Source organism: Alexandromys fortis, unplaced genomic scaffold (genome assembly GCF_014885135.2).
Source record: "Alexandromys fortis isolate MF-2015 unplaced genomic scaffold, M_Fortis_MF-2015_v1.1 scaffold_7, whole genome shotgun sequence".
In the NCBI taxonomy this organism is placed as follows: domain Eukaryota; kingdom Metazoa; phylum Chordata; class Mammalia; order Rodentia; family Cricetidae; genus Alexandromys; species Alexandromys fortis.
Window position 1 is genome coordinate 20,743,324 of NW_026067920.1, and position 15,071 is coordinate 20,758,394.

General features: G+C 42.6%; 2 protein-coding genes across 3 annotated transcripts in view; one reads left to right on the forward strand and one right to left on the reverse strand.

Moving 5' to 3' along the window:
* The window catches only part of Rab1a (RAB1A, member RAS oncogene family), a 25,360-nt gene extending 21,301 nt beyond the window's left edge, over positions 1 to 4,059 (forward strand). Inside the window, exons 4-6 of the mRNA XM_050140876.1 lie at positions 1 to 71; positions 1,503 to 1,634; positions 1,808 to 4,059. The exon at positions 1 to 71 is cut by the window's left edge and continues 7 nt beyond it. Of these exons, the coding sequence (XP_049996833.1) occupies positions 1 to 71; positions 1,503 to 1,634; positions 1,808 to 2,005 (401 nt within the window). The 3' untranslated portion in view covers positions 2,006 to 4,059. The remainder of the gene's footprint in view (positions 72 to 1,502; positions 1,635 to 1,807) is intronic.
* Positions 3,195 to 15,071, reverse strand: part of Cep68 (centrosomal protein 68) — a 32,868-nt gene continuing 20,991 nt past the window's right edge. For both annotated transcript variants that reach the window (XM_050140861.1, XM_050140860.1), the window contains exons 5-7: positions 13,941 to 14,037; positions 7,432 to 7,605; positions 3,195 to 6,128 (exon numbers count right to left, since the gene is read on the reverse strand). In XM_050140861.1, the coding sequence (XP_049996818.1) occupies positions 7,436 to 7,605; positions 13,941 to 14,037 (267 nt within the window). In that variant the 3' untranslated portion in view covers positions 3,195 to 6,128; positions 7,432 to 7,435. The remainder of the gene's footprint in view (positions 6,129 to 7,431; positions 7,606 to 13,940; positions 14,038 to 15,071) is intronic.

Sequence of the window (15,071 nt, forward strand, 5' to 3'; positions counted from 1 at the left end):
TTCGAACAATCACCTCCAGTTACTACAGAGGAGCCCATGGCATCATAGTTGTGTATGATGTGACAGATCAGGTAAGTGCCTAGAAAGTGTGTTATCAACAAAGCAGGGACTTACCTTTTGTGTATGTGTACATTTTCGACACTCTCACTGTGTTCTGGTTGACCTGCAACTCAATATGTAGACAGGCTGCCCTTGAATACTTTTCTTTTGATCAGAAATTTATTTTTACCATTAGAGAAATTTTTTTTATTTTATTCTTTTTTCTTTTTTGGATTTTTCGAGACAGGGTTTTTCTGTAGCTTTTTGGTTCCTGTCCTGGAACTAGCTCTTGTAGACCAGGCTGGCCTCGAACTCACAGAGATCCGCCTGCCTCTGCCTCCCAAGTGCTGGGGTTAAAGGCGTGCGCCACCACCGCCCGGCCATTAGAGAAATTTTTAAAAATTAAATTAGAACTCATTTTTGCTTGCAGCAAATGTTAAATCTCAGCTATCTATAATTTATAGCTAATTTAGGAATAATCTAAGACATTTAGTTAAAAGTATTACAAGCAGAAGATGCATGGATAAGAGGAGAAGAAAATGCTACATTAGCATGATGTCATGTGCCTGTTGTAGTCTACCTACTTGGGAGGCTGAGAGAAACTCTCAGGATCCCAGAGGATTGGGACAAGCCTAGGCAGCATCTCAAAAAAAAAAAAAAAAAAATCAGAACATGTTAACTTTAAACATGTCTAGTCTATTACCATAATTTTGTTGTTTGTTTTTTTTGGGACAGGGTTTCTTTGACTAGCCCTGGCTGTCCTTGAACTCTAAAGACAAAGCTGACCCTGAACTGAGAGACCTGCTTTCCTTTACTACCCCTCCCCCCCCAGCACTGGGATCAAAGGCACATGCTACCACTCCTGGCCTACCATTAAAAAAAATTCTTTTTTTGAGACTGGGTTTCTCTGTGTTGGAACTCGCTTTGTAGACCAGGCTGTCTTAGACTGAGATCTACCTGCCTCTGCCTCCCAAGTTCTGGGATTAAAGCTGTGCTGTACCCAGGCAGTGGTGGCACGGGCCTTTAATCCCAGCACTCCTGAGGCAGAGGCTGGAGGATCTCTGAGTTCGAGGCCAGCCTGGTCTACAGAGCGAGTTCCAGGACAGGCTCCAAAGCTACGGAGAAACCCTGTCTTGAAAAACCACAAACAAATAAATAAAGCTGTCTCCGTATCCAGCTCTGTATCTATTAAAAACTAGAATTTTACTAAATTTCAGAAACTAGGTTCTGTTAGTACTTTAAAATTTCAATTTTTGGGGAGTTTGCCCCATTAAATATTAAACTATTTCCCTTTCCAAATAAGCTATTTTTAGTTCAGGCCTTCCAGTCCTCATTAGATGAGCCTTGTCATTGTAATGTATGAGTTTGTTTCTCTCCTTGCATTATAGTTATGGCTAGGGTTTCACAGGAGCTGTTTATCGATCATTAGTTGCATCCAGAGCTGTATCGTTCTTATCTTTCAGGAGTCCTTCAATAATGTTAAACAGTGGCTGCAGGAGATAGATCGCTATGCCAGTGAAAATGTCAACAAGTTGTTGGTAGGGAACAAGTGTGACCTGACCACAAAGAAAGTAGTAGACTACACAACAGCAAAGGTATGTATGAGGTTTGACTTTTTAAACTGAATTTTAATTAAGGGAATGAATGGGTCACAGTGGCTAACACTGTCTCAACCTTTAAGTCAGTCCTTTATTGCCATTTCAGAAAGCACTGACAGATGAAGTTAGAAAGGTTTTCCAGTGTTCACTGTTCCTTATTACTCTCTCAGGAATTTGCCGATTCCCTTGGAATTCCATTTTTGGAAACCAGTGCTAAGAATGCAACGAATGTAGAACAGTCTTTCATGACGATGGCAGCTGAGATTAAAAAGCGAATGGGTCCTGGAGCAACAGCTGGTGGTGCAGAGAAGTCCAATGTTAAAATCCAGAGCACTCCAGTCAAGCAGTCAGGTGGAGGTTGCTGCTAAAATTTGCCTCCGTCCTTTTCTCACAGCAATGAATTCGCAATCTGAACCCAAGTGAAAAACAAAATTGCCTGAATTGTACTGTATGTAGCTGCACTACAACAGATTCTTACCGTTTCCACAAGGTCAGAGATTGTAAATGGTCAATACTGACTTTTTTTTTATTCCCTTGACTCAAGACAGCTAACTTCATTTTCAGAACTGTTTTAAACCTTTGTGTGCTGGTTCATAAAATAATGTGTGTAATCCTTGTTGCTTTCCTGATACCAGATTGTTTCCCGTGGTTGGTTAGAATTTATTTTGTTTTGATGTTTATATTGGCATGTTTTAGATGTTGGGTTTAGTCTTCTGAAGATGAAGTTCAGCCATTTTGTATCAAACAGCACAACCAGTGTCTGTCAGTTTCCATGCATAAAGTTTAGTGAGACGTTCTATGTAAGATCTGATTTGCTAGTTCTTCCTTGTAGAGTTATAAATGGAAAGATTACACTATCTGATCAATAGTTTCTTCATACTCTGCATATAATTTGTGGCTGCAGAATATTGTAATTTGTTGCACACTATGTAACAAAACTGAAGATATGTTTAATAAATATTGTACTTATTGGAAGTAATATCAAACTGTATGGTGATAAGTATTGTTTTAATTCTTATGGTTAAAGGGAAATAGAGGTTTGCATTATACTCAACAGCCATTTGTGTGTGCAGCAAGGGCACTGTAGACCTATCTTATAGCACAGCATTCAGTATTTGCTTTCTAGTAATAGACCTGCTAAGTGACCTAGAGAAGCTTCTGTGCTGTGTAGACTGAACCAGCTTCAATGGTTCAAGGAGCTCAAACTGTATGGAAAACAAGTTTAGAATGTACGCTCCCTAGCACTTCATCTCCAGTCCTAAAACCATCTGCAGTGGCTTCACTGGCAACACTTTTTCATGTGTCTGTGGTAGAGCTGGAGAGCAGCACATGCTTCCTCACAGCAGTGACCTGGTAATATGTGCTGGTGCTCCCTCCATGCTCTGAGTCAGATGTCACACAATATTATTATTATTGTTAGTTTTGCTTTTGGAGACAGGGTTTCTCTGTGTAGTCCTGGCTGTCCTGGAACTTGCCGTGTGAACCAGGCTGACCTTGAACTCAGGGATCCACCTGTCTGTCTCCAAAGTGCTGGGATTAAAGGCGTGCACCACCATGCCTTGCTTTTTCTTTTTTCTTTTCTTTTCTTTTTTTTTTTTTTGAGACAGAGTCTCACTATGTAACCCTTACTGGCCTGGAAGTTAGTATGTGCAACAAACTGATCCCTCACAGAGACCCACCTGCCTTTTCTTCCCAAATGGTGGGATTAAAGGCATGTACTACAATACCCAGACTACACAGTTTTTTTGAGACAGTGTCTCATGTAGCTCAAAGAGGCCTCAAAATCACTTGCAACCAAGGATGGCCTTGAACCCCTGATCCTCCTGCCTCCACTTCCAGGTGTCAACTTTTTATTCTTTCCAATTGTATAACTCTTGTTGGAGGAGAGTTTAAGCATTAGAATAGAAAGCAGGAAATGTTGATTGCCCTAACTGTAGAACTTCTATCCCCCTAAAATTAACTCAAAACATGAACGGTAGATGGGAATGATGAGAGAATAATATATTTCGGTGAAATTTTTGCATGTGTGAAAGTTTTGTTAACTAGGAACTTTGAGATCCTAGACTTTGCTTTTGTCTTACAGTGGGAAACAAAGTCTCTTAGGGACACTAGCATTGAAGGTGACAGAGGTCAGAGATTGTTTCCTTCGGTTTAAGCAGCAGAACATTCTTCAATTGGGGGCTTAGGATGTGGCTGCTGACAACACATTTTATTATGGGGTCTTTAATGATAAAATATTAAGCTAAAAATAAGTCAAAAATTACAGGTTTCTTTATTTTTCACTAAACAGACAATTGAAATACATGGTACAAAAATAAGTGGTAAGATTATTGTAAAATGAAAAATGGACAGAATAAATATTCAATTTAATTTTCCATCTATGAGAATTTCACAATAAAATCATAGTTTACTTTGTATTATAGATGTGCTTGTTGGGTCTATTCGTCCTTATGTAAGACAACTGGATGGCTCCTGAAGCCATCAGTATATATAGGTCAAAATATATTTTGACCTATATACATACATATACATACATATATATATATATATTATACACTGTTGGGTTTTTTCCTTGACAATACAAAGGGAGAAAGAGTTCATAAACTGTTTTCTATAATAACTAAATGATAAAGAAACAATGTAAGATAAAGTGATGCCATGCACTTTAATTTTATAATAGCAAAAACTGTTCAAACTTTTGGTTAATTCTTTGTTAGCAGAAAACATTTATTTATAATATAAACAAATTTACAGACTTTGCAAAATCCTAGTTTTCTTTCACCACTGGCAGCAAGATTAGGGCTTACAACACCATTTCAGCACACTTAACTACTATTTGCTTTGATGTATGCACCAATAAATGCAGTTTGGGGGGTATATCCCACTTTTCAAGTATAAACACTTCAAGACTATTGGGGGCTCTAATTGTTGCACACAATAGTGAAATACCAATTATACTAAAAATGAAAAGTGGCTGCTACACAGTAACTTGTGCAATAGGAAGAACATTCTGCCATTGCCTGGAACCCTTAACAAACAGTAGTCATTGGACTCATGCTAACTTCCTATGCTCACTTGAGAAGAAGTTCCCTCTCAAGCACATATTGGCCATTCAGCACACTGCTCCTTTTGGGCTCCATTTAAGTTTCAGAACAACCTGTCTTTGAAGCCTCTGTTTTGTGCTAGAGCTTAGCTCTAGACCGACAAGAACCTTGCGTTGAGATGCTACTTTATTGTGGACTCAAATGAACTTTAAAGGACCGTATATAAATTCTAACATGGCCATGTGAACGAACCTACCTTGGCCACACTTGCACATGGAAATGGTGGCATCATCCTAGGCTGAGACAGTTTCAGCTCAAAAGTTAACACACAGCAGAAGATAGAATTAACAGCTGTGTTGATATTCTTAAGTGGTATTCACAGCCAAGGTCAGAGTTTACACCCTTTAGTTACAAAAAAGCTTATCTTTTTGTTACAAAGAGGGTTAACAAAAGCATGGACCATCTTCAGGCAAGGTAGTACTTTGTTGGGAAACAGTGTATTCCAAACTAAACATTGTCAGTTGAAGCTGGTTGTAATTACACTTTAAGAGAACAGGAGCGCTTCATTCTGCATTCAATTGATGCAACTGGTTAACTCTTTTCTGTAAGGTTCTGCCATCTTCATTTTTTTAAATTTATTTATTATGTATATAGTGTTCTGGGCACCAGATCTCATTATAGATGGGTGTGAGCCATCATGTGGTTGCTGTTTTGAACTTAGGACCTCTGGAACAGCAGTGAGTTCTCTTAACCTCTGAGCCATCTCTCCAGCCCATCCATCTTCAGTTTTTATGCTGACTGACTTTCATGCCTGCCAAATGGGTTTAATTTCTGAGGGCAGCTCTAACATTAATGAGAAGTCAATTTAAAGTCACACCAGAGAGGTAAAATGTACTGATTTTTAACCAATTCTCATTTGCTAGAAAAGCATTTCCTTTTGCCTTTTGAAAGCACATTATTCACCATGTACAATGTAAGAAATAAGCTTGACTTAGAGATGGCAGAATCAAAACAGTTTAATTTGGATCATGCCCATAAGCATTGTGGTAAGCCATACTATACTGGGTTGCAGCAGGCATGTGAAATACTGTACTTTATGTCTAAAAGATTAACAGGTATGCTAATTCCAAGTACTTAGAACCCTTCTTGAGCAGCTTATCTGCTGGTTTTTAAACAGAAGAGGTACATGAGACCCACAGATCCTAGCATTTTATCAAAATTGTAAAGCCACGTATTTTGGTAGAGAAGCACCAAAAGGAAAAGCCTTCATTTGGAGGGTTTCACGATGAGAACAGTGACTCAAGAACCGTTCAGAGATGGGAAATGCATCTAAAAGCAGTTTGTTCAAAGCTGTGTCTCCCTTACACCTTAACTGTTCAATGGCTCTTCCAAGAAGTTCTTGTTTTCTCCCCAGTTTAGCTGATGATGAGTCCACCTCTGCCTGTGCCTGAAACAGAAAGCAGCAAGGGTGACAGGCTCACACTGCTTTGATGCAAATCTGAGTCCCCATTTACTCCTATTATGTTTTAAAGATGTCTTGGTATGTAGCCCAGGCTGGCTTCTATCACTGAATCCTTTCTGAGATTACAGGTCTGTACAGCCCTGCCCCGCCCCGGAGTCTCTGCTCTTGACATGTTTTCAGCATATGCTCACTGAGACAACTTTATTGATAAACATTTTGTAAAACATTTTCTGGCCGTTCCAGAAAAAATACAATAGAATTGTGTGGTTCTGAAATGCTAGATAGGGTAGGCACCAGGTAACCCTCTCTTTCTCTTGGCCTCTCTTTCCTATTATTCATTCCCAGTTTGACTTTCTAAAAGGTAAGATGAAAGTTGTAGTTAACAAGCAGTATTTGTAAAGTCTCTAGAAGTGCCATACCCCACGGTCTTTGGGGAAGGATGTGGTATAAGATTTGCAAAGATACTTTGTGGGAAGGGGGTAGGGTAGAGAGCTGGCAATTGACTGGATTTTTGTAGATGTCTGTGTTGTCACAGATGCCTGAAGACAAGTGCTAATGAGCTGGGTGAGAGAGCCTATAGGCCAGGCCGTCTGATCACAGCGCCTTGTAGTGATTGTTTTAACAAAGTCTGCCTAAAGATCAGAGTGCAGAGCTAAAACAGGGGAGGCCAGAGAGATGGCAGCCAGATCTCTGTTAGTTCAAGGCCACTCTGGGCTACAGGGGATTGAATCTGTCTAAAGGAGAAACAGCTCACACAAAGGTGACCACACTTGGGAGTCCTAGACCTTTTTTCCCAGCATTAGGGAGATGGAGACAGGAAGGGATATAGCTAGGTGAGTTGAGACAGGAGCTCATTGTAGTCTGAGGCTCGACCCTGCAGTCCTCTCTGATCATTGGTAGAGGTAAAAAGTCTCTAGTGGCTGGCCTCACTTTTCTCTGATTCTTCAGGCAAGCTTTATTGTTAAAACACAAAAACCACTATAGCCCACACTGGAGAAGTGCCTGTGGGAAATTAGTACTGGTAAGGGTTACTGTTCCTGTCTGCGGGTGGAGTCATGGTGAAGAGAACACTCAGAAGTGGGGACGTGGGGTGCTCCTCAGCAAGCACATGAAAACAGTGGAACCAACTTGAGTTCCACCACAGGAAGAGCCACGCCCCTGCCAGGGTAGCGAGTCCCACAGCACTCCAACACCCCAATTGAACTGCTCAGAAGTAATCCTTTACTAGGACAGCCCCGTGTCCTGGTCAGCAGTGGCCGGACAGCAGGTTCTGGGTTTTTCTACTTACCGAGTTAAAGTCTTTCAGGTGGGTGTTCTTTAGCTGCTGTTGGCCTGTGGTCAGGGATGAGGGTGCAGCCGACCAACATGTCCAAAGAGGCTAAGATGGAGTCATAAAGGTGATCTGCACAGCTCTCCAGCTCACCAGACTGCTCTGCGATCCTCCCAAGGACATCCTTCAAAACTAGCGGTGGTCAAGTCATAAAAGGAATAGCCATTTGCTCAGACAGGGTTGTAGTAGCTCACAGTTCCTCCTCCCCTACCCCAGCAGGGTCTCCTGTAGAGCAGGCAGACCTCTTTTTAAGCTACCTGAATAAGACCTTCAGCTTTTGTATACACCATTACACTAGTTTATGTAGCTGTGGGGGCAGAACCCAAGACTTCATGCAAGGTTTCATGTTTGAGTAAATACTACCAATTGAGCCACATTCCTAGTCCACCTTGCTCCTTTTCAACAGTAATGCTCCAAGGGGAAATCTGTAGATTTTTAGGGGATAGAGAATCAGTGACCAAAACTGGAGCAAAGGCGTGAGAATAGGCTAAATTCACTCCTACAGGTCAGAATGAGAAGAGGGGTGTGCTGAGGTCAGAGTATGCAATTGGAAGGCTGTTTCCTTTTGATACACACAAAAGCTACTTCCTGTGCTTTATCAGCTGTGTTATTAACTGCTCCCTAGCTTCCTGCCTTAGGGAACATCTGCCAGCCAAGGATAAAAAAGGGGAAGCCTTTGTTCTCTGCACAACCGTGGACTAGAGGGGGCAGAAAGGGAAGGAACAGCAGGTTGGATGTGTTGAGGTTAGCCCCTTAGGAAGCCACGTGAGGGCAAAGTGCTGTCCTAACAAGAGAGCTGGTGCCATAGGAATGCTGAGCCAAGCTCCGTTCAGTCTTCCTGTGTGCCATCAGTGGGATTCTAGGGTTCTTTGACTTAAAACTACTGTAAACAGGTCATGGAAGAAAGGCTAGAAAGGTCTGTTTTCCTGGTGTGATTTTTGTGTTGTTTTAATTTAACATATGCATATGGTGCTTCAGTTGGCTTAATTCCCATGGGGTTCAGTCATGTGACTCAAGCAGTTTGAGCATAAGACAAAATGTCAGCCTGTATTTATGTAACTAGGTCAAAATGCCTTTGGCGGGGTGCTGGCATAGCGGCCTCTTGGTAGAGTTAAGGTACACTCACACTCCCAAGGTTATATTTGTAGCAACCCAGCAGGATCTGAAAAGGCTGTGTGTGTGTATGTGTGTGTGTGTGTGTGTGTGTGTACACAATGACAGGATGCTGCTTTTGCTGCTTATGGAGAAGGAAGTAGGAAGTGTCAAGAGGAACTTGAACAAAACAGCTAAATGCTCCAATTATTCCAGGCAGAGGACTGGGAGGAGTTAGCCTATCATTCTGAAGGAACTTGGATTCATGTCTCAGACTCAATTCAGAAGCCTCTCTGGCCAGCAAAATATCTTTTCCCAGAGTAATATAAGTGGATTTACTTACAAGTGAGAGTCTAAACAGTTTTAGGATGTCTTCTATTACATATGGCCTCTATGAAAAGATACTGAGCTTTTCCTGCTCATGCCCTGTGTCTTCAGACCCTAGGGCAGCAGTTGGAAGTTTCTTCAGCCCCATGCTAAGTGTGTTTCGTTTAAAAACAAAACAAAACAAAACAAAAAACAAAAAACTGGCTTAGTCAGAAGCAGTAAAGCTTGTAGACCAAGTTCCTGCCCCAATATAAAACCTAAACTTGGGGCTGGTGAGGTAGCTTAGGCAGTTGAGGCATTTACCACATAAATCTGGCAGCCTGAGTCCGATCTTTAAAACCTGTGTAAGGGCAGTTAACCTGATCTCCACACACACGGTATGGGGTATGGACAGGACACATGTTGAAATAAGAGCAGCGGGGCTGAGTCCCCAGCACCCCGGCCGCCTGCTAGCTTATGCCCGAAATAACAACACACAAATTGTATTCTTTTAAACACTGCTTGACCCATTTCTATCTAGCCTCTTCTAGGCTAACTCTCGCACCTGGACTAGCCCATTTCTAGTAATGTGTGTAAGCACCCCAAGGTGCGCTTACCAGGAAGATTCTAGCCTAAGTCCATCCTGGGTCGGAGGAGCTTCATTGCTTGCATCTGCCCGGGAGAGCAGAGCCTGCCTCTCTGTCTGAGGCGTCTGGCTCTGAGAGGAGCTGCATTACTTCTGACCTCACTTCCTCTTCCTCCCAGCATTCTCTTCTGTTTACTCCACCCACCTATGTTCTAACCAATAAAATGGGCCAAGCCAGTTTCTTTATTAGCCAAAGACTTTCCTCCATCAGACACACCCCCATTCATGCACACAATAAAACAAACCATTCAGGCTCAGCCACAAAATACCTAAAGATCCTACATAAGACAACATAGGAAGAACTGCAGACAGGCCTTCCGAGAAGCAAGGGCTCACCAGTTCACTTTGCTGGAGACCTGTTAGTGGCTGCTTTCCATCAAAACTTCACCATGTGTTTGTTCACTTGACCCAGAGTACAAACTGACACTGTCTGGAAATGTTTTAGGGCATCAACACTGGGGATGTAATGCCTTCTGTGCTGCAAAATATCTTGCAAAGCTTTATATGGCAGGGGCACCAAGCCTGAGAAACTTTGTTTTGTAACCTTTCTCCAGTAGGTAGGTACCTGGCCATCAGTTCACACAAGATTCATCACAGTTGTGTTGATTCCCCTGTAAGTACCCTCTCTCTGGAACTGTGTAGTACTACAGGACATTAGTGGTCACTTTGGGGCCCATCAGTTCAAGGCTTTTGCAGACACAGATGGGCATGAGTTCCTGGCGTGAAGGCAGTTAGAAATACTCTTGAAGTTCTCACACTTTGCTAAATTTGGAACCTATCCTGCAAATGGGTTTAAGTCTGGTTTGTATGGAAATGCAACCCTGTCCTCCCATCAGGTTAATTCGTTTTTTGTCTTTCAAAACAGGGGTTCTTCTCTCTGTGTAGCCTCGGCTGTCCTGGAACTAGCTCTGTAGACCAGGCTGGCCTCAAACACAGAGATCTGCCTGCCTCTGCTTTTCAAGAGCTGAGAGTAAAGGCGTGCGCCACCATTTCCCAGCTTCAGTTTAATTCTTAAAATATATTTTTTAATTCTTTGTAAATTTCACATAATGTATTCTGATCATATCCCCACTCATTCTCCTAATAAATTTAATCCTTTTAACTCATCTGTCCCTGAAAACAGACTTTATTTTTGACAAAGGAGCCAGGTTGGTCTCAAACCTTCTAAGTGCTAGGAAGCAGGCTGGGCAGTAACTGTCTATAGCTGATATGATCCTTGCTTTTTTGACAGAAACCCTTCCCTAAATTAGTAGAATATAAAATAGAGAAACCTGCCAGTTAAACTTGAGCTAAACAGGAAATTTGAGGGCTTCCACTGACTACCCCACCTACAACTAAGGACTGCCAGATCAAATTCTAGTTTCCTGGGCCAGGGAAATGGCTCAGTGGGTAAACCTGAGGACCTACTAATTTTGAGAGAACCCACTCTCAGAAGCTGCCCTCTGATCTCTACATCTGTGCCATGCACACAAACACACACACACACACACACACACACACACACACACACCTGAACTCACACAATCACACTTACTCAGAACATTGCCAAAGACTTATAAAAGCAAAAAAATGAGTTCCTTGGGGGCTGGCACAATGGCTCAGAGAAGAAAGTGCTTGCTGGGCTACCCTGACAGTCTCACTGTGTAAAAAGTTCAGCAAGATGGCAGGCAGAGAGGGGAAGAGTCCAGGGGAAGCAAGCCTATGCCCTTGCCTCAAAAACAAGGTAGAAGGGGCCTCACCTGCTACATAAAAAAACCAAAAACAAAAAAAAACAAAACAAAAAAAAAAAACCTTTCTGGGTGGTGATGGCATACATCTTTAATCCTAGCACTCAGGGGATAGAGGTAGGCGGATCTCTGTTGAGTTCGAGGCCAGCCTGATCTACAGAATGAGTTCCAGGACAGGCTCTGTAGCTACTGGAAACCCTGTCTCGAAAAACCAAAAACTAAAAAAAAAAACCAAACAAACCCAAAAAACAAGTATCTTTTTCTTGTAGGCTCAATGCCTAGTTTACCTAGGGTTACGTCTATGCCCAAAACTCTCTCACCATGGGTCTGCAGGGTCTGGAGGGTCAGCGACATAGGGAGCTAGTAGGTGTTCTTTGTGGAAGTTAACGTTTGTGGAAGGCAGTGTGCACGTTTTCTTACAACAGGAGAGCAAAACCTGAAGCACACGGCTGGAGATGCAGCTCAATGGTAGCATCTATATTACACCCCAAGGCCCTGGACTTGACCTCTCAGCAGTGGATTCAAACAAAAGACCAAAAACAACACTTAAGACTGGACTGATGGTTAAGAATACTTACAGCTCTTGGAGAATACCAGGTTTGGTTCCTAACACCTACTTGGAAGCTCACAGTAACTTTTTAATTCCAGTTTCAGGAGCTCCAACACCATCTTCTGACCCCCACATGTTCTTGCGTGCATGTGGTACATATACACACACACGCAGGCGCACACACACATTTAAAAACCAAACACCTCAAGCAAATGTACACAGACACTCAGGGCTCAGTGATGAGGAGCACAGACAGCTCTTCCACAAGATTTGAGTTTGTTACTTAGGCTGCTCACATGCAGCTGTAGCACAAGGGGAGCTAATGTCCTGGCGTCCAAGAACATCTGTATTCATATCATTACCCTCACATAGAAGCACACATAATTTTGAAAAATAAGTCTTTTATTAAAAAGGGCATTGCGCTGGTCATCCCATTCTTTCAGGAGGCAGAAGCAGGCTGTCTCTCTGAGTTCAAGGCCAGCCTCGCTACCTAGTGAATTCCAGGACCAAGCTCCATAGTGAGACCCTGTCTCAAAACGAACAAAAAGCACTATAGGGCCTGTGAGGCAGCACAGTAGGTCGCACCTAGCCTAATGACCTGCCTTTGACCTCTGGAGCCCACATAATATATAAGAATTCAAATAAGCAGGGGCGGTGGTGGCACAAGCCTTTAATCCAGCACTCGGGAGACAGAGGCAGGCAGATCTCTGTGAGTTCGAGGCCAGCCTGGTCTACAAGAGCTAGTTCCAGGACAGGCTCCAAAGCTACAGAGAAACCCTGTCTCGAAAAAACAACAACAAAAAAAGAATTCAAATAAACAAACACAACAATGTGACCAGGAACTAGGATGGGAGACCTTGTCTCACAAAATAAAATTGCAGGCGTAAACCTGTAATTCCAGAACTTAAGGCAGAGGCAGGAGAATCCTTGCAGGTTCAAGACCATCCTCACCTATATAGTGAGTTCCTGCCTAGTCATAGCTAAATAGGGAAACTGTCTCAAAAACTAAGCAACAAAAAACAAAACTAGCGTTACTATTAATAGTCACCTGATTTAGAAAAGAAAATGGATGAATGACCTAGATACTTCAGAAGAGGATATTAGGAAAGGGCAGCAAACCTCTGAAAAAGGTTTACTATTATTAATCAGAAGGGAACTACGTGATATATAATCTTCAGGTAAGATGGCTTAGTTGAAACAGACAAAATGACAGCAAGGATGACAGAGAAGGGATCTCTTACACACTGCTGGTGGAGCAGTATGGAGGTCTGTGCAAGACTAGAGACAGCAGCAGGACCTGGGCACCCCTCTATGACAATGAACGTCTGGGAGAATGAGCGCCACTCTCATCTTTGCTGTGCTCTAGTCACATCTCTGGATGAGATGGAACGGATGTGGGAAATGGGACCAATCTGAAAATCCCTGTCCGTTGAAGCTGATGAGAATTCTACATTGAGAAGATAGAGTGCCACCCCATTCTAAATTCAACTGCTGTAATAGTGGCTAGTTTTTTTAAATTTATTTTTAACTACATGTGTATGTGTGCACAGGCGAGTAGAGAAGACGACACTGGATGTCCTTGAGCTGGAGTTACAGTGCTCACAATAGCTAAGCTGTTTTTCCAGTTCCTGGCTAGTGGTCACCTTTGTTTTTAATTTATTTAGAGACAGGGTCTCATTATATAGCCCAGTCTGTCCTGGAACTATCGCACCAGGCTAGCCAGAAATTTAAGAAGCAGCTCTGCCTCCCAAGTACTGGGATTAAAGACATGTACCACTATGCTCTTCATCTTTCATTTTACATTGACTACTTCAAACTTTTTAATTATGTAAACAGTGTTCCTCCTGCATGTATGCCTGCAGGCCAGAAGAGGGCACCAGATCTCATTATAGATGGTTATAAGTCAACATGTGATTGCTGGGAATTTAACCTCTGAGCCACCTCACCAGCCCAATTTAGACTTTTATATTAAAATTCACTTGTAGGTGAATGGATTGAATTCCTAAGGGCTGCTATAAAACACTCAGTGGAAAGGCATGCCCCAATTATAGCTACATACAGTGGACATGTGTACCACACTGGACCCATAGATACAGAGATACATTATGTGTCAATAAACAAGCAAACAAAGCTCTTGCTTACCCACCTGGGGTGTTATCCATCAGGCACTGAAGAAGGATCTCCCCCTTCTCCAAGACACTCTCTGTCAGGGACTGATGTTTGTCTACATCTTTCTTAAATTGCTTAAGACATCAAGAAAGAAAAAGAGCTTCAATATTATTGCTTGTAAAAGTTGTCTAGAATGAACTTGACCCAACACTCGACTTCTCTAGCATGGAAGACGGCCATCATGCAGTAGAATCCCTCAGTGGGCCAGTCTAGTGGCAGCTTCTTTGAGTCCATGGGAAATATATTCATTCATTTTCTTTGTTGTTTTGAAGCAGGGTCTTAATTTGGCTCAGGCTGTTCTAAAGTCCTCCTTCTTACCCTCCCCAGGGCTAGAATTATAATCCTGGGCCATCAAGCCCAGCTCAACAGAAGACTTCTTCCCCCGAGAAGCTGGCTCTTGAACAGGCTGGAATGGGATTTAATTTTGTGCCTTACTTTATGGTGTTCTCTAACTCAGTATGGGACTGAGAGCTAGAATGAACACGTTAGATAAGAACCACAAGCAGAGCTTGCCGCTCCACTCACTGGCAGAGCTGTGGCCCTCACCTTTATTCCTCTTCTCTGTGGACCTCTACAGCGACACCTTGGCATCAGGGAAGCTGATGTTTTCCCAAAAACTCTTCCCAAGCAGGTTTTCCCTCACAACTACAAAGCAGTGTTGCTGATTTTTATTTTCTTTAAAGACAGTCCTGGCTGTCCTAAACTACTATGTAAACTGGGCTGGCCACAAACTCAGAGCTATGACTACTTCTGTCTCCTGAGTGCTAATTTAAAGGCAAGTGCCACCACAGTTGGCTGTAGCTAATTTTATTTTTAAATATTTCTTTAGCAGATAAAAATTGTATAAAATTAAACTATGACATGGGGCACTGTTTAATATTTTGAGGGTGTGTTATTCTTGGATTTGTTCTCCTGTCATCACTATTACTCTGCCCCCAAACACTTTATTCTCCTGGGCGAGTAGGCAAGAAAGGGTGAGAGGACAGGAAAGAATGAGGGACAGGAGAGGACCGGGACAGGAGAGGACGGGGGACGGGAGAGGACGGGGACGGGAGAGGACGGGGACAGGAGAGGACGGGGGGACAGGAGAGGACGAGGACAGGAGAGT